Genomic DNA, 14,048 nt, shown 5'->3' on the forward strand with positions numbered 1-14,048 from the left:
TCTTTACTCCTTCTTGCAGTCACAACTCAGTCCAATCTGAACACAGACATGACACAAGTATTGTAAGATTCAGTGTGACTTTCCTTTCCGAGCACATCATCATAACCACTAATAAATAACTCCCTGTATGCCTCCGCAAACCAGACAAGTTGCAAATACAGTTAACACCCATGTCTGTCAAGACTCATATGTAATCAAGACAGTAGGAAATGCTTCAAATATCAATGTGACTGCAAAAAAAGCTACAAATTCTAAACCATGGATGCTTCACACACATCTTTAACCCGGCAGCACAGTGGATCTATACTATCAGCACAGTTTCAAGCTGCGCAACCAAAACCGATGTTGCCAGTTCAGTATCTAAGCTAATGTCCGAGTTATGACTTTGAGTAATTTACAGAAAATAATGCAAAACATTATGATATCACAGTGACGTTGACCTTTGACCTTTTGGATTTCAAATGTCTTCATTTCATCATTTTGCACTATTATACATTTGTGTGAAATTTTGTTGTAGTAAGTGTATGAATTCTTGAATTATGGCCAAAACAGTGACCTTTGAACACCAAAATCTAATCAGTTCATAGTCAAGTCCAGGTGGAAGTTTGCGCCCAAATTGAAGAAATACCCTTGAGGCATTCTCAAGATATCATGTTCACAAGAATGAGATGGACTTGAGGTCACAGAGATCTTTGCCCTAAGACCACTAATTTGAGGGCCAAATCTAAAGAAATTCCCTCAAGGCGTTATTGAGATATCGTGCTCACAAGAATGCGACCTAACTCAGGTCACAGTGACCTTTGACCACCACAACTTTATTTAGTTCGTCGTTGAGTCCAATTTGACGTTAACGCCATATCGGAGGAAATTCTTTTAAAGCCCTCTTGACAAAATGCGTTCACAAGAATGACAGTGACTTGAGGTAACAGTGACCTTGGACTTTCGACCACCAAAATCGAATCTGTTCACTGTTGAGTCAAGGAAACGTTTGCACCAAATTTAAGAAATTCCTTGAGATGTCACATTTACAAGAATGGGACTTATGTGCAGTGATCTTTGCCCTGTGACCACCAAAATCTAATCTGTTCATTGCTGAGTCTGAGTGGACGTTTGTGCCAACTTGAAGGAAATTCTCTCAAGGCGCTCTTGAGATATCGTGTTTATAAGAATGGGATAAACGGATGGATGAGCAACCCAAACACATAATGCCTCGGACCATAGCTTTCGCTGGCACAGAGGTATAAAAAATTCTTCTTATAACCCTAAACCTTGCATGAAAATCTTTAGGGATTACATTTACCTTTAAAATAAAGGAATCCAGTGATAGTGGTCTGTTCATCCATAAGTGCCCTGCAAAAATGAAATGCTCACAGCTAATTTGTCATATTTTTGATGTTACTAATTTTGCTCAATGTATCAAATGTATACATTGAGGGGAGTACAGTGCTTGCAATAAAGTATAGCGTATAAACTGTAGCTTACAGGCGCTTTACTTTACCCCACAGATATCAGATATTCTGTCTGACTAGACCTCTGCTCAGGTTGAAGGTGGGCGAAGCTGTGCAGGAATTATGTGCAGGTCACTGAACTCCATGCACTAATAAGAACGATAAAGGCAGCAAAGCTAATGAAGAGAGCGAGGGAGATGTCAATCGAGCTCTGTCGGTACACACCCACACAGTCTTGAGAAGAGCTAATCAGCCGAAATAATCGAAATCACCTGTGTGGGTTTACTCGGGTTCACAGGGCTTTTAAGTTGTGTCTTACTTGGTCTCAGCGGATGCATTACAGTAAAATGAACTGATTAAATAAATGATGGCTCTGCATGCTTGGTCATCGTTTAGTTTATTAATGATAAGTTCAATAAGTACAAATGTAATTAATAGCGTAAATGACAGGTCTGTTTCATTTGGGTTTTAAGTACCAGTGCGCTGCTATCGTGCACGTAACACAGCTCACACCTAAATGGAATGGAGTCATAACTGAGAATTTGGGAGTCCATTGTTCAATATATGCTTCTTCCTCCCGTTAAGACTAAAAATCTGTGTATGTGGGTGGAAATATAATGAGCTGTTGCATGTGAAGGGTCTCGTCTTTCAATTTGTCAGCGACGCCCACGCCTGTCCCCAGCTTTAACAAACTTGTAAAGCTGAAATAAACTTACTGGACACAAAACACAATGGCTGTTTACTTTAAAGTTATAAAAGTTGCCAGGGACAGGTTTCTGCCTCTTTCTGCCGGTCGACTATGACATATATATGCTGTATGGGATTCACCTTGCTGTGGCAGAAAGTGAGCTATTACTCTGCTGTGCATTGTCTAAAGGAAACCACGGAGGAGTCATGGAAAGAGTCTGGACTGACAGCAAAACCCAGGGGCCTGAGAGGGACACACACACATACACACACAGACACACACACAAACACACACACACACACACACAAACACACAACACACAGACAGACACAATGAAGGCTTCTCCAGACGGTGAGGGGGCTTGCTTGTTATATATTTTGAGATTTGGGCCAGGAGACTGCTTCATGTATGTGTGTGTGTGTGTGTGTGTGTGTGTGTGTGTGTGTGTGTGTGTGTGTGTGTGTGTGTGTGTGTGTGTGTGTGTGTGTTGGAGGAAGGCTCTTTCATCTCCTCAGCCCCTCATCTGTCTTTGTACAGATAAGAGTACGAAGCTGGAAATGACACTAATGGAGCAGATCTAAGGAAATACCTGAGAAAGGGGCAATGGAGGGAGGAACTGACAGAGAGAGAAGGTGAGAGACAGAGAAGGAATAAGAATAGAAATATCATGATGGGAGGAAGTGGTTGAAAGTAGTGCAGGTATCTTCCTCTCTCCTCCGATAGGAACTGTCACTTCCACACTCCGTCCACACCTCTAAGGTCTGCGACATTTCTCCCTCAGCTCAGCCTCCACCTGCTGAACACCAGCTGTGGTTCAAACATTTTATCATCTACCGGAATAATGGTTTATTTTTGACTGAACTTTCAAGACAAACAGAATTATTTAAACATATGCCATACATATACTATCATACAGTATGTCTTTATAATATTATTGCCATTATTTGCATCTCCTGGGCTTTGAGCTGTTAAAGTTATCTACACATTCTTAATCATTTGTTATATAATTTAAGGGTAAAGGAAGCGGAATTAAACATAAAACCATGCTGCACTTTATTAAGAACTTCGTCCAAAGGATCAGCCATGTAAAATTTAAGTGTGTAGTAGCAGCTGAAAAATGCCAATTATGAAATGCCTATCAGCATAAGCACAATCCTCACAGTGGCTGTAGTGCTAATTACTAAATTCTTGACTTAATGGTCCTGTAAACATGGCGGTGTCTGATTTATTTTTCTCATTTTTACTTTGTATTGCAATTTTAAGTGTGTGTGTGTGTGGGGGGAAGGCTCTTTCGGGTAAAGGAGGCGGAATGAAGCATAAAACCATGCTGCACTTTATTAAGAACTTCGTCCCACAGTTCAGCCATGTCTCATTTAAGGAAATATGTGTTTAATCGATGGACGGAAGTATTTGGAGTTTGGTGGTTTGTTGGTGTTTACAGCATCCTGTATGTATGTAAGGTCACTATTTGTGAGTGGAGTTGTGCTGTAGGGGACGTAAAGGGCGTGTGTTGTTACGGGGTGAATGTCGGGCGCTCTGGTTAATGAGCAGTGTTCCGTCTCCTCTTCCCGCCTACTAGGGTCTGGTAATTAGAGTGATTTCAACGGTTTGGGTGTCGTGTTAAGATTGGTAGTGATTTCTCTGTGGTCAGGTTGGGGAGCACTTACAATGACTTCTGGCACGTATTTTGTTACGTCCCATTGCGATGAACTCCGCTGGTTTAGTTGCCATTGAATATATGCCAAGATGAGCATGAGTGTGGGTCGTTATTTGTGCGCATTGGGTCCTGGAGTTTAATTTCAACATTGAGGGTACATTTTCGTGTAATTCGTCAGATTCGCGTCCTGCGGTGTAGGTTGAGTGGGGGGGTTTGTGTGGTTTTGCTGTGGGGTAGATTACGTAGTTTTCTGTGTTTGCCAGATTACGTTTGATGGTAAGTTGGGGGTGGTCGTAGAGACTGTTGAGTACATATCATGGATTACTTTGCAGTTTATGTTTCGTTGTTTTTTCCCCACATGGTTAATTTGAGTGGGGGGGGTGGGGGGGTGCAGTCAGATTCGGGATGAAACAAATACCAGAAAATATTAGTTCTACATGTTTTGTTTTGTTTTGTTTTTTAATATGTGTCACTAATGACTACACCATTAAGTTGTGAAAATTGGTTATGATTTCTCCCCAAACTCTTTATGATTCAAGTGCAGACTGGATGTTACAGAAGAGGAAACACTTAAAGCTTCTTCAGATTTGACGTTCTGAACTCCCGACAAAATTATGCAAGAATGTCTGCGCTGATTAATTTCACATTGACCTGAATCTGTCTGTTGAACAAAAGTGTTATTTTCTGTCTGTACACTCAGTTGCCAGATTATGAATGGTGCTGTAGTGTCATAAAAGTTGAACAGTGGTGCTGAGTAATTTAGTACATTTACTCAAGGATTGTACTTAATTTTGAGGTATTTTTTTTACTTGAATATCTCTATGTTATGCTACTTTATACTTCTACATCACTACAGTGCTGAAGGAAGTATTGTATATTTTTACTTCACTACTCACTATTACTACTACTTCACTACTATTTGACAGCTGTAGTTAACAGTAACGCAACAGATTCAGATATGAATTAAGGCATATTATCATAGTGTATAACACACACATCTTACCATATGAAACATATATGTGATGATCAAACATAAACACATCAATAATTGTAATCCAGTTAGATAATACATATATTACTCTAAAACATGCTATTCTTTCACTTTGGGCACCAATGTTGGTGAAAAAAAACCATTTTGTCATAATTGATTAAACTATATTACAATATCCACACAGTAGTCCAGGAGACAGATGATCTGTCAAAAAATCATATTTCTTTGCCTAGTTACATTGGTTACAATAGCATTACTGCACATGAACAAACACAACCAACCAGACCTGAGGAGTTTCTAACACAGCTGTCAATCACATCAAACTGTCAAACTGAGCAGCGCAGATCAAATATGAATAAAGATTCTGTTACTGCATTGCCTATTTCCTGCCTCAGGTGTTTTCAGAAGCATATTTTAGTATACTGTTTAGCTGTAAAACGAGAATGTTTGCTCCACTTGGTCGGCAATGCTCGGTGCATCGCTCAAACACCTTCAACATGGTGGCAAGGTCACAATTGTTTTCATTTTACAGCTAAACAGTACACTTAAATTTTTTTCTGAAAACACTTGAGGCAAGAAACAGGCAAATGGATTTATTTTTGATTAGTGCTGCCTAATTTGACAGTTTGACAGAAGTTCTCGAGCAGTGGTTGACATAACGGACAGCTGCATTGGAGAATCCTTGGACCTTATTGGTTGTTTTCGGTGTGTCATGGTAGATGCTAGACGCTATATTTAGTCCTAAACCAAAGTTTTGGACAAATTACAAAATTTGACCCGATTATGGAGCAAGATAAAAAGTGAAGAGATCACCAGAGGGACATGGATGTCTAAAAAAATGTTCAAGGCTATCCATCCAGCGCTAGTTGAGACATTATCTATCTGAATCATTTTTCTGCCCACAGTAAATTTTCATCATCTAATGGATAAGTTGACCCGCGAGGCAATCTCAGCGAAAACTCTATCGCTTTAAGAAGAAATGGTGAAAAGGACACACGGAGAGTCACTGAGTGATGTGACGCCCGTGGAGGGATAAAGAGATGGGGTTGGATATGACAGCAGGGACGGCGAGACATAATGAGCTGATCAAACGATTGTGGAGAATGAAATGCCAGAGTAGCTCAGAGCGGTGACAGACTGGACTGTTAGGGAATCCCTGGTCTTGCTGTGATAGTCAGCTGCCTCTGCTCTCATTTAAATAATGGTTATTCCTGCCACAGCACCACGCAGGGTTTGTTGATTCACACTATCCCTCTGCGAAACACAAACAGATCCACTCTGACTATCCTCTGTCCATCCTTTCTTTACATAAATCTGCCTCTCTGCCTGGGCCTTTCCTGTTTTTTGCATTTTTCCATCCATCCTCCATTAATCTTTTTTTCAACAGAAGTCTTCACCAAGGCCACTTATCAAATTCCAATGCACCACACAAGTCCTTTACAAAAGCTTGCATTGTTACCGTCGGTGTATTTTCCCTCGTGCTTTCACCTGTACTTGTCGAGTTATCTTCCTTTTGTTTGCTTTAATTGGATGTCTCTGAATAGCCTGCCGCTTTTCCAAAGCTGCTTCTTTAAGAACAAAGTAATTAATCAGGTTGATTTTAAATAATCAAGCACAACAATGGCTGTTCTCAATGTCCTGCCTTAAAAAAAAGATCAATGCATGAACATTCCTGGAGGTCACGCTCTTTTCCCTCCATCTCTGGTCAATTTGTGTCAACGTCATCCAGTCGGAAAGTGTTTCCACGTCCCTCCAGCCACAGTAAGATGTCAAGCCCGTAATCTCCATTTTCCCCTCATCTCCAAGATAATGAGGGTTACAAATTGGATGACCTGTGATTCAGTGCCTCAGATGTTGGCTGCCAAAATTAAAAAAAAACTCAAGCAAGAGAATATGCAGTAATAATCATGCAGGCAGTAAAAAGTAAACAAACAGCACATTACTCTAGCTAGTGAGTCACATTCATTGTGAATAAGTCAGAAAAAGTCCTCTTTCTCACCACCTGATAAATATAATTCCAGTGTTCCTGTGCCTTTCTTGGTCGTACAAAAAAATGTGTGGTTAAAAATTCTATTGGCCTACCTTCAGCTCTCTGCCACTGCAATAGCTATCATAAAATCAGCATGACTGAGCTTGTTTGCTTTGAGATTTTGCCCATGGGAAGAGCCATCGGGACTAAACCATATAGACCAGTGAGGTAAAACAAAGCGCTTAAAGCTTCAGGGCTGCAGAGTGGAGTGCCTATTTTGGGTGATGGGGATCAGCAGTGTTAGCAACCTTTTCAGATTACAGGGATTAATATTAACACCATTTAGTCGATGTTTAAAGTGGCACTCACATCTATGGCCTTTGGCTGAGCATCATTTTCTCTCAGGCAATCTTTTCACCTCCTATAAATTGTATCCTATTTTAAATATTACAAAGATCCTTTTTTCTGTCAGTGGAGCTTGGGATAATGTATAGGAATAATTTAGTGTCTGTACGTTATCACAAAAATGTACGTGAGATTTTCATGACAGCAAACCCCACTTTTTGAGGTAAAGTGTTTTTCCTCAGCAGGTCATTCTATGTATTTAAATTCTGTAACTGATTTATGATATACTGTACTTTTTGTTGGTGGTGGCAGAGTCCGTCATTCCCACACTGAGTATAGATTGCCTGCCAAAGCACTAGAGATTTACCTATACATGAAAATTATGCAGCATGTAATCCAGCACAATATTATGTCATTGATAACTACTTCACTGTTCACTTTCTACGTCTACGTGATACACACGTATATGCCGTATACCCGCTTAGAAAGCTCCTGAATTTCCATCTACCCATTTAAAAATGTGCAGGATATTTAACATCGTTTTGTGAAAGAATTTTAACTTCAGCTGTTGTTTGCAAATATGGGGTCGAGATATGGGACAGTAAACTGAAGATGCAGAGAGACTGACGTCGTCTTTCCTCACCCTGCTGAGCTCAGTGTGTGGGAGAGTGAGAGTGACAGTAGCTGCGCTGAGAGCAGTCAGCTGTTGGCGACCGGAAAAGATAGGAAATTAGCTGTAAAGTTGTCAAGTGGTAGTAAATGTACAGTGAAGGTTTTAGTTTGTCAATGAATAAACACTGCAGCTCCTCAAGAGCCAGGTAAAGTCACTGTGTTCTGCTTCCAGCCTGCTGGGTAAAGTGAAGCATCAGCCTCAGCCCTGAAGGCAAAAAAAAAAAAAAAAAATCTCCTAGTTCCCTATAGCTGCATTATGAATCACGGTACATTGTAGGGCTTTAAATTTGACTGTCAGCAAATCATTTTTAATGTTTGCAAACGAAACAAAGAGGACACACACACCCAACTCCACTGTGCCCCATTGTATGGAAAACTTCTTGTGTTAGCTTTTATTTTTGACCGATTTTATATGAAAACACAAGTTGTTTGGCTACACTGTAAACAGACATACCAGCTGCTCTTGTATATCTGACAAAGTACCTCCTAACTGTTTGTTGTACTATGAAACTGCACTTCCTGTTATGTATTATGTCTTTCCTTTTTTTCTGCCAATGCATAACTGCACTTAAGCTGTCCTGTCACAAAATAAAGGCTCAAAGCAAAAAATTAACTCAAATATGTCCAAGTAATTCCTGTAAGAGGCTGCAGGTTGTTCTGACTACGACTGTTTCCTACATTGTTTCAATTTTGAGGAAAGCTGATGTCAGTCTTTTCATATTCTTGTATTTTTGTCAGTTTGTTTTTCATATGGTCATCTGCTCCAAGCATGCTGTTGCAAGTGCTTACATTACATAGACTACTCTGCTACATGTAGCAACATGCTAATGTCAGGGAAACATTTTGGACCATACTCCTGCTGGAACATAATCCGCTGCGGAAAGTTTGGTTTAGAAGTTTTTATGCTGCTTTATTACTCTTAGTCATTCCCCGTGGGAAAGCACATTGCTACATATAGCTACATGCTAACATCAGGAAGACATGTAAACTTGGTCGCAGATATTATTAATTTATCCCTGATTTCAGATCATTTTCCATCCGGATCATGTCTGGCTTTGAAGCATTTATGTAATCATTAATTATTCATGGTAAAAATTGCAACTAAACTTTGTTACTGTATCATTTAGTGATTGATTTCACCTTGTATATCTCATCTCTTTCTCTTTTATTGTAAATCTGTATCTTTTACTATGTTTTTATCTTTTATTACTGCGTAAAGCACTTTGAATTGCCCTCTGTATGAAATGTGCTATACAAATAAAGCTGCCTTGCCTTGCCTTGCCTGTAATTCCCCCGGCTGCAGGGACAGCGCAGAGACAGAAGAGAGAAGCCACAAGAGGCGAAGACGCTGACCAATCAAAGTAGACTAGGCTTTTTTCAGGGAGGGTCTTAAAGAGACAGGTGCTATGCACTTGGCACTATGAGGAAAAATGAAGTTTTTTTTGAACATTAAAGCATGTAAACATGCTCTACCAGAAACCCAAAATACAAGTATGAATCTGAAATTGAGCATCAAACAAAATTATCATCAATCCAATAACCATAACAGAAATAACCACATTCTCCTAGTGCTTTTTTCCATGTCAACAGCAGAGACAGTGTGCCCTGATGACACTGTAACCAATCCACAAAGAGATTTTCTCATCAAAACCAGAACGAAAGAGCCCCCATCATTGACATGCATGCTTAACAATCCCCTTATTCTTAAACAGTCCTGACATTCTCCTCTTCCCCAACATCTCACATGGCTTTCTGAGACTTGCCAAGGCTCTGGGCTGTATCCCAGGGCTGCTCCTCTGAGAGGAGAGGCTGATATGCAGTGAGCCCGACTCTGTTTTGAGATATGACTGTTGTTTTAAAGCACACGGTGTTAAACTCATTTGACAACGGCTATATTATTGTCCTTAAAATTCCAAGATCAGATCAGTGTCAGGGGGTCTTTAGCTCTTCTAATATTAGCATATTCTGGCACGCTTCAATGCAAATTCATGTAATAAACCAAATTCCTCCTCAGTCACTATATTTCTCTGCAACTAAAGAGTCGATTCATTTTATGAACAAATTGCTACCTTTGGCACAAAACTATTCTTTTTTTGTTGCGTACATCAGCAAATAGATCAGCTGCCCTCTTCTCTGACCAATCGCTCCATCACTAAGCTTTTAGATTACACTGATAGAGAGTTCTCAGAGTGGTTTTGGTGCCTTGCGATTCCCTGTGCCTCAGGTTTTAATCTTTAAAATCTCAAAACAATCTAGATCCTCCAAACTGCATGTCCTACATCTTATCTCCCATCGCTCTTTTTTCTTATTTCCCTGTGTCCTCTTTGCTTTTTCCCCTGATCTCCCTTGAGCAAGCATTCTCGTATTTACCAAAATTCATCTGCCTATTCAAGTGTCCAACTCTGAGCAGAGGAGCAAACACTTAGAAACTTCAAGTTGTGCTGATTGATTGAGGACATGATCTCTGCCGCACAGCCACTCAAGGAAGAAATGACTTCTTGGTATTTGTCTGAGCTCTTGTTTGTTTTGCTCGGGATTACAAGGAAAGTGAAATAGCACCAAAATCATTATCCTCTCCTTCTTTGTTGAGCAGCTAACGGCAGAAGAAAAAGAACTTTATCTTTTTTGTGATTCCGTTTCCAGCTTTCGTTTTTTGGTTGGTTTTTTTCCTTCCATTTTTGTTAAATGTCAAAGATCTATTTCCATTTAGATTGAACTTTTTGCTTTACTCGAGGAAGAGGTGTGACTTCTTGGGTGGCCACCGAGCTATGTTGACTGCATGGCATTAGCTGTTTGATAGTGCAGGGTCGACCTGATTTCACACACTTGGCCCGTCGCTAAGGTCAGTGCACCCCCCGAGGCCTGGAACAGACAGGCAGCTTGGCAAGCAAGGGCAAATAAAAAGTAATGTTCCCTCAAAGGCTAATCATCTTTGACAAAATTTGGATGTGAATAATGAAAGGAATTCAGGGCACGTTAGGTTTAAAATGTCCTCCCGTAGGAAACGACGTGGTTCAGTGTGTGGCGGAGAAAAGCACGAACAGTTTGTGTGGGTGACCAGTCATGCACTGAGGAATAAGTTCCAATATATTTTGGTGTTACAGTGAGAAATATTTCATCAGAATCAAAGACAAAAAGAATGACAGAATTTGCATGTGTGATCTCTGATTAAAGACACCTCTGATGCATTTATATCTGCTTATTAGCCCAAACTAAAGCATTAATTCATTCATTTCCAGCATCCCTCGATACATGTTCACAAGTATGAGGGGATATGAACGACAAATTACTTTTTTTGCCTTTCAGTTAGTCACATTTAATACTGAGCTGCAGAGACAGAAAACAATAAGATGAAATTCTAAAGGGAGGAGTGAGGTTTTAACTAAGCAATGAAGCAAGGAAATAACATGATCGCTACATCTTATTGGTAAACATGCACTGATAAGGCTGCCATTCCCTTCCCAAGATGATACCGCAGTATATATTGCATCTACGTGGAACAACAGACATAAAAGGCAATAGCTCAGAACTCTCCGTTACACCTCTAGTGAAGAAAACGACTGATTCTAGTTGACCCCAATTATCCTGCCCTCACCTCAGGCCTGGAGGTGAGACAAGAACAGCAGACTGCTGCCCCACAGGGCCGGAGAGCAGCTCTCTCTGATCTGCCAGGAAAAGAGATAGTCCAATACAACAATTACTGCTGGTCTCAAAGAAATGTATGAGACCAAATGTTCTCTGTCAAAAGATATGATTGTTCTTTGCTGTCAAATAAAAAGGCACACTCTCTGAAGCTTAAAGCCCATTTTTTGTCTGATTTCTTTAGAGCTTTAATAAAAAAAAGTACAATTAACTACATTATGGAATTATGGATCTAATTAGTCTTTCATAGCTCTTTTTTTCACCGCTATCCAATCCCAACTACCCATGTAGTCACGATGAAACAGTGTCACCTCTCTGTCAAATCTGCACAATATACAATGCAGGTATGACGCTGACGAATCAGTATGACCGATAAATCACTATTTATATTGGGCCATCACAGATATACAAGTGTCGGCTTATATCTTGTCCGCTATGCACAATATGAAAAGTTTATTTTTAGCAGAACATTTTGCAGAGACAGATGCTTTGAATAATTCAGAATGATCTAATTCCTAGTGAAGTTTACTGTTTCAGTGCACTGATGTCCTTTTTGACAATAAAGCTTATTTTAAAACTGTAATATATCCTGCCAACCATGGCATATTTTTGTCACAAGTATTTGATAACCATATGAGAATCACCAGAGGCAACACAATACGATATTATCATGATACTTAAGTCAAAAACAATATTACTGCGATTTTAAATGTTTTGCAATATGCTAAGTGTAAGTATTGCAATAACATACATTGCAATAACATATGATTTCTAACCTTTTCCAACTGCATATTGTGTCCCCAGTGGTTAATTTTGTCAAGCTCTCTTTTATCTAATAAAAGTTTTCAGTCCGTGCATCTATCATTTTTATTTCAGCAAAATGTATCAAGTGGACTGAAAAGGTAAACTGATTTTATCATTCTAGTGGGCTACTGTAGTTTATTTTGTATTTGTAATATTAATAATTTATATAATAAAAAATGTATACACTTGGCGTCCATGTACCAATAATGCCATGCAAAAATACTGCGATACTATACAATGCAATAGTACACACACACACACACACACACACACACACACCTAATGTTCATTAGAAGATGTTAACTTGGCTGTGAAAGCAAATTTATTTGTACTTATAAAGGGCTCTGCTGTAAGTATAAAACAGATCAAGTTTAGTGATGGGGCCCCATTACAAACACTTTATTAGCCTTTAGCGTGCTCTCCGTGCAGCGAGGAGGGAATATAGGGAGTAAAACTCAATTCATTACAGCGAGGAAGGACTTTGTGACAGGGGCTTCAATGGCAGAATACAGCACTTATAGTTGATGATGATGATATTGTGTGAAATTGCTTCTTATGTGGCCTCCGGCACTGATTCGCAATAACAAATCAGCTATAAATGTGAATCCTGCAGCCTCACACACAAAAAGGGCTACAACAGGAGGCTTCAGTGCAATAGTCCAATGCTTCCACTCTGACATGTTTCATGCTTTGGTCTAATCCCCCCCCCCACGTCTAACACTGTTAACATGCAGCATCAGACTCTTCTTGGCTGCATAATCCTCTTTAGGGGGTGACAGCAGCACACATAGAGCTGGGCTACTTCGGCTAAGGAAAGATATTAACGATAATATACACATGCTATGCAGGCAGTGGTCAAGTCAGAGTCTGATTTTTGACTCTTTTTTTTCTCCCACATATGGAAAAAAAAGCAAAAGCAAGGTGAATCATTCCAGATAACAAGACCCGAGGCTATCATCACATCAAGGAAAGTCAATAAATGACATAATCATGATGCAAACAAGGCTTACTACCTCCAGGCTAGACAAACAATTAATAATTCATGTGAGTTTTGAAGGCTGGGCATAGTGTCATGCTGCAAAGAAATGACTGAGCACAGATGTGATACCACTGTGGGCTTCCCTTAGATCACTGTCTGTGTCTTGTGGAGTGGTCAAAGGAGCTGCCTCTGTCTCCCTCTAACCATCTCTAATCAGGCAGAAATTGCCATTGTGATATAAGATATGATTTGAGTGTTATCAAAGAATGGTGATACGTTGACATATGACACAAGGTGCCGAATATTCAACTTGGTTTTTTTTTTTGCAACCTGTTAACGCAGCGTCTGTCTGCTGTCCTAGTCGTTTAGCAGTGATCTGCACATGAACTGCGGCTCCAACACAGGGACCGTCCAGCACCACACCGCGGCAAATGAACCTAAATACAGCAGTTCACTGTCTCGAGCATGTAAAGCCACATGGATAACAGAGAGAGTGAAACTAAATGAGCACACAATGTAGGATTTTTCAGAGAAAAACTCAGCATCTCGAGGCTCTACTTACACAAAAACTCCGAAAAGCAGAACTCGGATGCCAATCTCCAAAGCCAGCTCGCGCACGTTTTTCCTGCGGTCTGGGGGCGACACGTTCATGATTGTGAGATAATCCGTCAAGTGAAATCGAGACAAAGGCGGTCAGTTCTGATGCTTATTCACTTTGTAATCCACCTCAACAAAGCGAGCGCTTCTTTTTTTTTTTTTCTCCAGAAGCGGTGCTCCTCAATCACGCATGCCGCGCGCCTCCATCGCGACTCGGTCACCTGAAGCAGTCTACCCCCTTCTTCTTCCTCTCCTT

The 14,048-nt window shown here is 40.1% G+C and overlaps 1 protein-coding gene across 1 annotated transcript in view; it reads right to left on the bottom strand.

Moving 5' to 3' along the window:
• The window catches only part of plpp4 (phospholipid phosphatase 4), a 54,374-nt gene extending 40,528 nt beyond the window's left edge, over positions 1 to 13,846 (bottom strand). The window contains exon 1 of the mRNA XM_042502699.1: positions 13,758 to 13,846. Within this exon, the coding sequence (XP_042358633.1) occupies positions 13,758 to 13,846 (89 nt within the window). The remainder of the gene's footprint in view (positions 1 to 13,757) is intronic.
• Positions 13,847 to 14,048: the final 202 nt, after the last annotated feature.

The sequence above is a fragment of the Plectropomus leopardus genome, chromosome 15 (genome assembly GCF_008729295.1).
Source record: "Plectropomus leopardus isolate mb chromosome 15, YSFRI_Pleo_2.0, whole genome shotgun sequence".
Taxonomy (NCBI): domain Eukaryota; kingdom Metazoa; phylum Chordata; class Actinopteri; order Perciformes; family Serranidae; genus Plectropomus; species Plectropomus leopardus.